Source organism: Drosophila grimshawi, unplaced genomic scaffold (assembly GCF_018153295.1).
Source record: "Drosophila grimshawi isolate 15287-2541.00 unplaced genomic scaffold, ASM1815329v1 contig_1367, whole genome shotgun sequence".
NCBI classification, from domain to species: Eukaryota; Metazoa; Arthropoda; class Insecta; order Diptera; family Drosophilidae; genus Drosophila; species Drosophila grimshawi.
This window is the reverse complement of record NW_025062889.1, coordinates 5913193-5926486: the sequence shown is the minus strand read 5'-3', so window position 1 is coordinate 5926486 and position 13294 is coordinate 5913193. Positions and strand designations below refer to the sequence as shown.

Sequence of the window (13294 nt, the reverse complement as noted above, 5' to 3'; positions counted from 1 at the left end):
TCTTGTGTATATGTATATATAATTCTTCTGCCTTCTCCCACTGTCAGCTGTTCAGCTCATTAACGCGGTTTTGATTTATTTTTCTGGTTTTCTTTTCTTATTATTTTTGGTTTTTGTTGTTGCATTAACATTTAAACTTTAATACACGTATAGTTAAATAATGTACACGAAATATATGTATATATGTATATATATTTAAATATATATATATCGAGGTATATACATATAATTGCATGTATATACGTATATATATATATTTTTAATATATACTTTGAATACTTTTTATATATACTAAAATTAGTTTATAGTTTAGGCCCGATTTAATGCGCAAAACAAAAAGAAAGAAAAATCTTTAGATATTTTTTCCCCATTTTTTATTTGGTTTTCATTTTCGTTTCGAAATGTTAACGCCATTTTGAGTAATTTTTTTTTTATATTTTTGAATAACTGCTTGATTGGTTGCTTTTTTATTTGTTCTTGTATTTTTATTTGTATAGTTAATAATAGTGTAATAATAATCCAAATCATACCTTTTCATATTTGCCGCCATTTTTAATACATTTTAATTTTGTTTTACTTGGAGATTTTACATGCCTCAACTTTGCATTCTTCTCCAATACTTTTATTTTTGTTGAGAGTGTGTGGGCAGGCTGGGTGTTTAGTATGTGTGTGTATGTGTGTGTGTGTGTGTGTATGTTCGAGTGCCATGTTTAAACTTAATAGGTTTGCACGATAATTGTTAAGTATATAGCGTAAAACTAATTGTAATTTATGTTTAACGTGGGTTGTCTAGGTGTGTTCTCTTCTTTTTTTTAATCAAGTGTGTGTGAGTGTGTTAGTATGTGTGTTTTTCAGTTTGTGTAGGTGTGTGTCCTTATGTGTATCCTTGAGGTCTTAACGCCCCCGCGCCCAGCGTAATAACGCATCCGCTAACACATCCAAATGAGCTTTTGTCTGCAATTGAAAAGAAAAAGAAAACGGAACACAATTGATGACAATTTCTAGTAGAAGATATTGGAATGTGGAGGTAAATTTGAGAATTGAGATTTTCTTTAGCACTTACCGTCTTATAGAACATGCAGGAGCTTCTATGCTCATCCTCACCCTCCGGGCAATCGATGAAGCCATCGCATAGCACATGATCATCTATGCAACGATAGCGTCCCTGCAGATCCGGTGTGGGGCATGCAAAGCGCTCCATGCCATCCATTGCGGTGGGGCACTCTGCAAGTACACAAGAAATAAAACAGGTTGCACAGTTAGTCAACATAGTTTTATGCATAATGCCACCCTACTCCTCCCCCCTCCCCCCACACACACATAAAACCTCAATTGCTGAGCAGGTAACAACTTTCCACATAAATCGTTCAACTAGCGAGGCAAAAGTTTGCGTTCGCTAATGTCCGCCATGATTTGCGTCTAAATGTTGCAAGTTGCAACGACACCCGCATAAGAGTATGCTTTGCTATGCTATTCGCCATTCGCCATTCGCCATTTTGTTTGTGCATCCTACGAATGCTGCCGCACTCCCCGCTGAGCGGCGCACGCTGTTATAAATAGTTGTACGTTTGCTACTTTACTACTTTCAATGCTCGCAGGATAACCGTTGCCATTCCAAGCATAGACGGACGAACCCGGCTTCGCTTGCATCGCAACAGCAGCAGCAGCAGCAGCAGCAACAACAACAGCAAAAACTTTATTTTTTGTGGCATTTTTCTCGACTCATTTTTTTCACTCTACAAACAAATACATAAAAATAAATCACTTGCAGGACATGTTGGCGCCTCCGGTTTAGTTTCAGCCATTCTGAAACACACACACACACACACACACACACATGCACATTTGTGTTGTTTTTGTTGGTCTTGTTGCCATTGTTATTGTTGCTCCTGGCTACATGTTTGCGTATTGAGATTTGTTGAAGTTACCCGTATAGGTTACGCCTCCCCTCTCCCCTCTCCCCTCTCCACCTCTCTATTCCAGTGTGCTTCAATCTTTTTTCAGCCCGTTCGCTGCCGCGTTATTTTTCTACCAGCGATTGGAAAAAGTTTACTGCACTTTTTGTTCGATGTGTCTGCACGGGGATTGTTGGCACTTTGTTGTGTATCCCATTTACAATTTTACCAAAATGAATTTCATTCATGGTAGTTTAAGGAGCTTTCTTTGTTTCTTTTGGTGTTGTTTTGTCTAAAATGATGATGTTAACAGAACATTTAGTTGATTTGGCATTTGACTGGCTTTTTTCTTTTACTTCTTTTTCTTGTACAAATAGTAAAGTAGGGTTTATCATTGATTCAATTCAATTTGCATAGTGATGTTATCAGATTATTGTTTGAATATATAAAAATTTGAATTTTTTAGCATATATAACCGTGAGTAACCCAAATAGCAGACACTTTTAACCTCAACCCCACTTGCAACTCCGTGTAAGTATGGAATACGATACGGTATTTAGATTGCAGCATTGCTGCGCTTGCACATTTCATTCAAGAAAGTAGGCGACGGTGTCTTTACACACACAGCCGTCATGAAAGCTGTAGTTTACAACACGCCCATTCATTAATGTTGCTATGAACAAGTGTCAGACGCACACACAACACGTTCGTACACACATTTGTACACACAAACTGAGTGCCTGCCCTTCAACACTTGTCAGCCGCAAGTTCCGAGTCCTGCTCAAGTTGTCAGCGCTCGGGTAAGAATTGCGACTCCAACCGTCAGCAGTCGCATATCTGCTGAATCACCTTACAGCAAATTTATAAGAATGACAAGAACAACAACGACGACCTGCAGCAGCAGTGGCAGTAGCAGTAGCAGTAGAAGTAACAGTAACAGCTGCAGCAACAAAAAGTGCATAAGCAGTGCGCGCAACTTGACACTCAATTGTTTTGCGGCCCTTTCCCCAACCTTTGCCCAACCTTGCTGTTGTTTGTCTGCCAAATGAAGTCGACATCATGTTCGTAGTTGTCTGCTGTCAGCATGAAATCAATTGATGAGGGGTGCAGGTGTACAAAAAATCGTTGTGACGCCCAACGCCTCGTTAGGCACATTGTGCTGAGCGGAGAGCGGGACAGTTAGTGGAGAGAGAGAGAGAGAGAGAGAGAGAGAGAGTGGGGCTGCAAAAGCCCCTGGCGTGCCAAAGAGCCATTTGCATTTTGAAGAGCCCCAAACGACGATGACGATGAGAATGTCGCCGCCAACGGCGTCATCAGTCGATTGCTATTTATCAATGCGATTCGCGGCCCGCCGCCGACGCAGCCGCCAATGCAGCCATCGTATTTAATTGCGTATGTGAATACTTGGGCACGTTTGTGGCATGGCTTTGTTAAAAGTGCCACGCCCACAATTTATACTCATACCGAAGCATACGCAATTTGCATATATGCATATGAAATGAAGAGCGCATTGCGCATACGCAACGTTGACCCAAAACACACGTCCATTACTTTTATGGGATTTCTCTTTCACTTATAGTTTTATGTGCTTGCATCGAGGTACAAACTATTATAGCTAACTGTTAGTATACTGCTGACTGTTGTTGTTATGCCATTTTTGCATTGCAGTCCACTGTAAGTCATGTCGACTCGCGTTGGATCGAGTTGCTGTCGCTGGTTGTCGTCAACCCACATTTTATACTTTGAACTTAATTTCACACACAAATAACTATGTACAATACACAGAGCAACCATAGAAAGAGAGCGAGATATACAGAGAGAGAGAGAGGGGAGCTAGTGGTTGAGAGAGAGAGAGCATTTGAGTGGGTGCACAAATTGCAACTTGTAAAATTTTGGACGCGCTCGTTTCTTGCTGTTTTCGTTGCCCATATTCTACTCCCCATTCCATTTACCATGACGTTTTATTTTTTTTTTTTGTTTTTATTTTATATTTTTTTTTTTGGGCCAAGCGAGGCTATTGAACTTTAAATTGATTTTTGTGCTCGGTTGCCCTTAGACCACCTCCACCTCCACCTTGGGGCGCTTGTCGTTAGTGCAATAAATCGAAATAAGCGCGCACAAACTGCTTTACTAGTTTTATTTGTGCTGCAATTGCAGCAAGTAGGCAACAAAATGCTAACATAAATACTATGCTTAAGTAATAGGTATTTATTTATTTGAAACCACTATTAAATATATTTAAAACTTTTAAACAGCAGCCAGCAGCTGCCTCAGTGCTCCCACATTTAAAAGAAAAAAGTCAATTGTAAACCAACTAAAACAACTTTACAAAATTGCACAGCACTTAAGGATTTGCTTATCTAAAGTTGTTAACGTCAGAAAAGCAGTTTGAAGAGCAATAGAAAACTCAATCGATAAGTAGTGGGCATGGTTGCAGCTTATGCAAATTGGGCAATGAAGTTTGACAGGATTTCATGTGGGTTCTGTCTAAGTTTGTAATAGTATAAGTCTTTAGCTAGATGCTTACATGCAAATCACGTTCAGATCTTGGAGAGCAACTTACACGCAAAAGAAGCAACTGTACCCAAGTTATTACTTACAGTGGCAGATAAGCCAGGACATAAGCTCGAAAGAGTCAACGCATGTTGACACTAAGACACTCAACAACAACTACAACAAGAACAAGAACAGAAATAGCAACAACCATGACAAACAAACAATAAGCGCCCGAACAACAACACGTCGAGTGTCAAAAAATCAAAAGCATAAAAAGGATTTGGCTGTTGCCAAGTCGCAGCTGAGCAGCGTATATCCTAGTGCAGGGTGTCATGTTGTGGGTAGGGGTTAGTTCAGTGTGCAGCCAAAAAGCAAATGCTGCTATTTTTGTCGGGAAAAGAGAGGCAACCAAAGAGAGAGAGAGAGAGAACGACATGGCGTATACGTAATGCATACATGTCCTTGTCTCTGTGAATGAGTGGAGTTCGCCGCAAAAATAAGTCGAGAAAATGTTATAGCAAAGTTCGAAGCGAGAAAACCTTTTTCACCCACTCCCCCAGAGCCGCAAAAGAGCCAAAAAGACTCAAAAGCCAAAGCTGAAACGCCTGTTGTCTCGTCGGTATGGCGCCTAAAATGCTGCCAACAATAATAACAAAACCCACGAAACGAGAGCGAGCAATGCAATGCACACACACACACACACACACACCAGTGCAGTATGTGTTTGTGTGTGTGTGTGTGTGTGTAAGTGTGTGTACGTGTGAGGGCGTCGTCTGCAGGAAGCTAAAGGAAGCGCCAGCTAAAGGAAACAGCGCGCAACGATTTTGCAGCAATAAATTGATAGTTTTATGTGGCGCACATAAACAGGGGGAAAAAAAGTAAAGAGAAATGTACAAAAAAAAAAAGAAATAAAACTTAAGCGATGCTGGCTAGCTGTTTGGGACATTAAGCTCGCGTCTTAACGCACCCACACACATACAGATACACGCACAAACACCCAGAGACACTCAGTCACACAGACCGTGACGGCCTCTCTCATGCATATTTCAGCAGTAAATAGCGACAAACGGACAAATGCATAAAACAAAAGCATAAGCAAATTTATAAATGAAAATTGATGGGTATCCATTCACCTCTATGACCTTCTCCTTAACCACACTCGGCCAATTTCACTTTTGTGTGAATCCCAAACAAAAAAAAAAACCCATTTTCGGTGACACATTCCATGTGCTGGCTGAGCTAGTGTCCCGTGTCAAAATTTGAATTGAATTTATTTTCCTTTTTTTTTTTTGACTTTCTTTTTTGTATTGTTGCTTGTCGACAAATTGAGGATACGGGTCCGCTTTGTCAACGCGCCCATTTCATTTACCTGCACCCCCCCAGCAGTTTGCTCAGCTGTCATAATTTGGCCAGGTTTTGCATCCTTAAAGAAGGCGTGCGTCTAGCGCTCTCTAATAAGGTTTTGATTAAATTTTCCGCTTGAATATATTCTGTGGAAATTTGTCAGGCTTGTTTTACTTGGAAGATAACTGGGCCTGCCATTTGTAAAATTATTTATGTTCAGGCTCAGTTCCTGTGTTTTCAGCCGTACCTGCTGATTTTTGCTTCAATTACCTTGGCGTATTTTCAATTTTTTCATCTACTCCCACATACACATACATAAGCTAATATATCTAGATTACTTAATGGAATATTTTGTTGCCTTTCGGCTACGTTTTTCTTTTTGTACATTATTCATCTTGTTTTCGGTTTTTTTTCTATGTATTCCGTATATATTTAATATATAAAATATAAGGAAATGGATAAAAATAGCCTCTAGGTGGCGATTGTCTGTATAAGTGTGTGTATTGCCCATAGGCATTATTTGTTTTTGCATGTGTATGCCTGAGTTACTCCCACTTGGCATTTATTGTAATATAATAAGCACAGTTTTTTTTTTTCCGTTCCTTTCAGCGACAGTGCCTGCAAGCTAATTGCAGAATCACATTCTCTAGTGACATCCTTCGCTCAGCGTGGGGTCTTCCATTTGAAATTACATATGTGCATATTTTGCGAGACCACAGAAAGGAACCTAAACAAACTTAAACACAGCCTGACATCGATTGTTCCACACAACAAGAGCTGCCAATTGAAGTGCCCTACATGGGAAACCTTTTAGTTTGTGTTTCTATAGCTCAAACGAAAACAGAAAAACATGCATATAGAAAATTCGAATATTTTCAGTTTGTGTTATGTGATGAATGGCAAATACTCTCCAAATTTTAAGAAGTAATCATCAAAAATGAATGAAAAACTATACATCAGTTTGAATACAAGTATTAAAATTCCAAATATAAACTTAAATATCTTTAACTTTCTATTTTACCACCGAAATTAAGAGATAGTATTTTTCGTAACTCTTTTTTTTTTTTAATAAATTTCACATTTAGCTGAGTAAGTACACAATCTCCACTGCTAAAATTTACATTCCCAACATTAATAGACCATTTCATCGACCACTTTATAAGCACACACACACACACACACACACACACACACACACAACACCCAAACTCACATTCACTGAGCACATACTTAGTATGGCAACAGTTCGTCTCTAATTTATGAGTAGTTTTCGCCAGACCAGAGGGTTAAATGACTGAGTTGCTTCTTGCTCCACCCACATCACTTAATATGCAAATTGAGGCTGTCCACTTGCTGCACACTCTAAATATTCCCCTCACGCACGCAACATTTTCTCTTTTGTATTACATATTTCAAAACAAGAAAAAAAATTTCTGTTGAAAATGTATTTTACATCCAACTCAGCAACTGCAAAAAAACAAGAGGCAAGAAATTTGTTAACTTGACTGGCAAATTATGCAGGCAAAAGTTCCATTTTCAGCTAACAGGGTAAAGTCATTTATAGTTTTACAGCCAACCGCATTTGGCATATTTTTTATGTGCTGACAAGTTTTTATAGTGAAAAATTTAATGCTGATGAGCGCATATTAAGAATTGCAATTTGTAATTTCTACTTTTGCAATTATGATAACGGTTAACTCAGTTCACACACTTGCTGTCAATTTATATGGCAGCTTGCTAATAAGTATTCAGCAGGTGTGCAGCCATGTGGATTTATTTTTTATTGGCTAACAGTTGAAAGACATTAAATATGCTGTTTCATAATAAGTATTTAATTAATGGAATTTTAAAAACTTCCAGCTGACTGACCTTGACATTTGGAGACCGCCTCACAAATAAATAAATATTAGAAAAATCAAAAATAACAACTGACAAATAAAATTAAGATTGGCCACAAACCCAGACAGAGAGAAAATAACTCAAAGGAGCACTTTGCGACCCACTTTGGCTAATCTGGCCAAAAAGCGTGCCAATGCCTTTCAACAGTTCACAATTTAGCAAAGGAAATGCCAATGCTTATATATTTTAATTAACTGGGGCCCCTAACAACAAGGCTAATATATATATACACAGACACAGACACATACACACACGCACACAGCTTTTAAGGCACGGCCAGGGCTCGACATACTCACACACACACAGAAACACAAACGCACGCAAAATACACACTTTACATACATATGCATATATACATATATATATAAATATATTTATATATACACGTCGCGTCTGACAGCCATAAGACAAAGCATAACAATGGCAATGGCAACGGCAACGTGGCAAGGACAAAATGGCCAAATATAGCAACAAACAAAACGAGGCAAATAAAGAAGCAACAAACCATCAACAGTTTGATATGCCTCGTCTGTGCTCAGCCACATACACACACACACACATACACACACACACAAACATACACACACACACAAATATAGACACTCATATACACATTGTGGAGTCTGAGTGAAACTTTTGGGAATTGCTGCTTACACATTTGTAATCTTGCCTTGTCTTGCCACAGAACCCTATAACACCGCCCCTTCCAGTGGGCAACCCCTATCGGCTACTTCAGCTGCTTTTTGGGTGTGCCCCTTGGCAGGCATATTCTATTTTTAGCACGCATATAAAGCATGCGAAAATGCTCCTTACGTTTTCGCTGTTTTCCTCTCTGTTTTTCTTTCGCTCCGACTGTAATAAAAACTCATATTTTTCTTTCATTGCGTTTTCTTTATTCTTTCGATTTGTTTTTTTGTTTTTTTTTTATATATATTTTCCCAAATTAAATGATTTTGTTAACGCGTGCTGGTTTTTTGGCTTTGCCTCTTGCTTTCAAACTCAAGCAAAGTATAACCACAGTAAGTGTCCTTGGCGTCCTGTTGGGTCCCTTTTAGACGCCCGACAATCAATCGATGTGACAGCTTCATGCATAAATCTTAAAAGCAAGTGAAAACTTCTTAATTGGCAATTAAAAAGCGTTAAAAGCGCGTTCGAGCCAAAAAGTAAAACCCATTAAAACTTTCCATGGACACATGAACTTACTGCCGAACATTGACCTGCCAAAAATAAAAGGAAAAACTAAAAAAAAAAAACGAGCATTCATAATTGAATGTATACACTATAAATACATGGAATAATATGAGAGAGTTGTTAAAGAGCTGCTTCTAAACGAGTAAAATCTTTACTTTACATATATACAATTTAAAATTGATTTCTTGAGGCAGATCAGTGGAACATATAAACGAATTATGATTATAACAGCTCTGCAAACAATAATATTATTTTTTCTCCAATCAAGAAAACAATTTTAATTTTCAGAGTTATAACTTTTGCAAGATTTACTTTGGACGAAAACTTGTGAAGTTCGTCTGCTGGTATTGTAATTAATATAAAATGCTGGCACATTGTAGATACATTTATAATGAGCTTGGTAACGCAGCCCTGGGGGCGACATGTTGCTCCATAGCAGCAAGTCAGGACTCTCTAACAAGTTGCTGTTTTTTTTTTCTTCATATTTTATCTATATAAATTAATGATGTACTGAGGGAAAACGCTTATGATCTAACAAAAGAAATTGCTATTTCTCTCTCTCTCTGTCTCTCTATCTCTCTCTATTTGTGCGTGTTGTTTTTGACTTGTCTGTTGTTTTTAAATATACAAATATTTTTTGACATAAGTGCAAGTTGTAGATTTAATTATTTTAATTGCTCGTCAAAAAGATCAAAGGGACATGGGGACGTGCTCAGCTGTTAGACCACATTATCATATACTTAATGCTTGTCTTGCGTATATGTGTGCATATATTGGTAAACAGAGAAATAAGTAAGACGCAGAACAAAAGCGGATGGCGAGTGGGACGAAGACGAGGAGTGAGACGATTGTATGGCAAACAAAAGTGCGAACGATTATTATTTGGGTTTGACGTCAAAGCCTTAAACGCCAATTACAAAGCACACACATATATATATATAGAACGACATTTTTACCTGCTACGTGACTGTCATACACACACACACACACACACAGACAGGGACACACACCAACCCATGCGCACGCAAGCACACACAATTGACACACTAAAATTTTAATGTAGCATACTTTCAGGCCGCATACTGAAAATGACAACAAAACGTCAAAAGAGAGACAGAGAGCAAGAAAGAGAAAACGCGCTCGTCCTCTGCCCCTCTCTCTACTTAACACTCTGCTAGAGCGTTTGCCATCTCGCTCCATCTCGTTTGCTTACTCTTTCTTTTGTATTTGTTGTTGTGACTTTCAGTGTCTGTTTGTTGTGACCTCGTCCACCTGACCCCTTGAGCTGCTGGCACAGTGGCTACAAGGTGTTTAGGCATCTTGGAAGATAATGTTATGTTAATGTTATGAGCAAGGTTAAGTCCGAATTGAACCATGTTCTTAACGTTTTTTTATGACATAATATAGAATATCATAAGCAATTTTCTTCATAAATGTCTTAATAAGGGATAAGACAATAAGAAATTTTGACAACAATAAAAAATGAATAGATAAAACACCTTTGTAGATTGGAGCTAATCTGCTGACATCAGTATTTTTGTTCGGAGCTTGAAATATTATTTTATTATTATTAAAAAGTACCAAAATTGCAAGCAACATTTGTTTTAGGTGTTCTATTTCCGGTTCTAATATTTTTTTTCTATTTAAGACACATTAAAGAAAGGGTGGCATGTGTATCAAACAGACATGGAGTAATCAACTCGCCAAGTGATGCTGATCAAGAATATACATGCTTTATGAGGCCAACCCAGACGACTACTTCAGTGCCTTGAAGACGACATTAAAAACCCTCTAAAATAACAAATAAACTATTAAATATTTAATTAAGTTTTTAAATGCGAAAGATTTCAAGCTTTCTTAAATTGCCAGCAGTGTTGACGTAACATGAGTATAAGTCTAGTATGGAGATAATTATTTTTAATGTACAATGAAATCGAAGACTCGCACAACAACTACAACTACCCACTGTGGCTATCCTAACTACTGGAACATTTGCCATTGTATAGCCGCAGCAACAAATTTTTATGTGTTTACCTTTTTGCGCAGGCAACACACGCAGTAAAAGCAACAGCGAAAAGCTGCGCTCATTTATGTTTTGAAGGCACAAGCAAGCCTCACATACTCCTGGAGTGTATAAAAGAGAGAAAGAGAGAGATAGAGAGAGAGAGAGAGAGAGGGAGAGAATTGAGTGTGGGGAGCCTGACTAAATAGTTTCATCAAGCGCTTGACCTATGTGAACAGCCAGCCGTTAGAGAGCAGTTGAGGTTAGGTTCTCTGCCGAGCTGTCAGAAACCATTAGCTTGACCTGAACCTAAACCTCAACCTGAAGTAGTTCAGTAATGGCTGCCTGCGACACGTGCTCGCTGAATCGGGAATCCTGCGGGAATTGCCTAGTTCTCAGCATTCAGCTTATCTGTCACCAGCTCAGAGATTCTTCTCAAAGTAAAAGTTAAGTTTTGAGGGCAGAAATCTTTAATAGTGTGTGAGTTTGCCATGGCCACAAATGTCACGCTCCTTTACCCATGCTTGGTTCCTTGACATTCTGTATACTATATAGCAATTTCATTTTTATTTTCACTTTTAGCGTCCTGAAATTCGAACCGTAATAAACGCTGAGCTACATTTTATGCTCTTAATTATTATTCCTCTTTGTTTACTGTTTTGTAATTTCTACTGCTTTTGTCCTGGTACTTGTCTTGTTTGCCATAATTGAAATGTGAGCCTTATTCTGCTTGTTCATCGAGTGCCCACTTAACTTGTCAGACTGCTGCCTTTCAAATTCAATTTGAAGGCTGTTTAGTGTGGCAATTAAAGCTTATGATCGGATGGGAGAACTGAAACTCAGATTGAATAGTCTTGTATATCATTGACTTCGAGTACACCTGTAATGTAAAAAGAACCTAAAGACTCTTAAACAACTCTCAGTGCAATCGATTCGTCAATAATGAGGCATAAGGTAAAAAATACATTAAAATATATGTTGAATTTAAGATATCATTCACTATTTTTAACTGAAAATATCTGCCAGTCTTTAATTTACCACGCTTTTAAAATGTCAGATTTTTTCGTTGACTTCATTAATCCAAAATAACATTTAAATATTTTAAATAAATTGCATTTGCGTAAAAAAAACATATAAGTATTTTAAGGATTCATTCAATGCACATTAACTAAAAATAAAATGCGCTGAAAAGAACCCGGTAAAAAATACGTCAACGACTAGTTTGCATTTAAATTGCATTTTATACCACGAAAAAAAAGTCAAAACAAAAAATAGCAGGCGACAACGACCAAAGTTCCATTCAAAAACAAAAAAAAAAAAAAAGAGAATGTCGACCACCGTCGCACAATCAAATTAACTTGCCATTGTTGCATTTATTTTAATTTCAACAACAGCTAAAAATAGTGCCAAACAAACATGCACACAATACACCACGAGCCACACACACACACACACACACACATTGTTTATAATTGGCGGTGTGTAAAAATAAAGCAGTGAAACTTATTTTTGTGTGCGACAAAGACCGAAAAAAGGCTGCAAAAGGCGGCGGCGCATTTGCATGTAAATCGCGTTTAAGCAACGACAATGAAAACACACACACACACAACCACACACACACACAAACACACGAACATAAACACACACACACACACACATGCACACTCACATATAGACTTAGGAAAGGCTGTTGCTTGGCAGTTGCCGGAATTCGTACATACATTAGCGCTACCGGTGGATTGTGCTGTGGTTGTTGCAGTGGTTGACAGAGGGGCAGGGCATGAGGTGGGATGTGTGTGTGTGTGTGTGTGGCGGTAATCGCGTGCTATGCGCAGATTAAAATGCGACAAAGCAACACGACAAATTTTTAAATAAAGACGCAGAGCACAGTTAACAAAAATAACAACAACTTACACATATCCTGCATAGCACGAGCCAAAAATGCTTAAAATAATTTATATTTTATGTAAATGGAAATGGAAGTTACTTAAGATAAGATATATTTAAAATTTGTTAAAAGCTTTGTGATTTAAATTAACAACGAGTAGATTAGGAAATTTTAATAATTAATAGCTGACGAGAGTATATAAAAGTAAAGAACATTCGACCTGAAGCAATCGATTACTTTGCTCAAATCGCCCTTTCGATATTTGTAGACATTCTCATTAATAAAAATAGTAACTTATAAATTGTACATATTTGACTGAATGCCTACACTAAGTTTTTCTTCTATCAAAATTCTTGATTACTTCCTGTGGTGTTTGATAATCACCAGTAGGTTAAAGATTCATAGTTAAGTACAAGAAAACTGGGTCAACTGCTTATGGCTTACATTATCCAATAGCCATGGCCCTGATTCCCATTTTAGCATACCTTATTTTCGCACATTTAACTGCTGGGTGTTTAAAAGGCCTAGCAACCCACAGAAGTCGAAAAGCGTCAAATGCGCGGATTTGTATAGCACATC

The 13294-nt window shown here is 38.0% G+C and overlaps 1 protein-coding gene across 1 annotated transcript in view; it reads right to left on the bottom strand.

The window, feature by feature from the left end:
* Positions 1-422: 422 nt before the first annotated feature.
* LOC6560050 overlaps positions 423-13294 on the bottom strand; it is a 33973-nt gene continuing 21101 nt past the window's right edge. The window contains exons 2-3 of the mRNA XM_001985821.3: positions 1064-1224; positions 423-954 (exon numbers count right to left, since the gene is read on the bottom strand). Coding sequence (XP_001985857.1) covers positions 895-954; positions 1064-1224 — 221 coding nt within the window. The 3' untranslated portion in view covers positions 423-894. The remainder of the gene's footprint in view (positions 955-1063; positions 1225-13294) is intronic.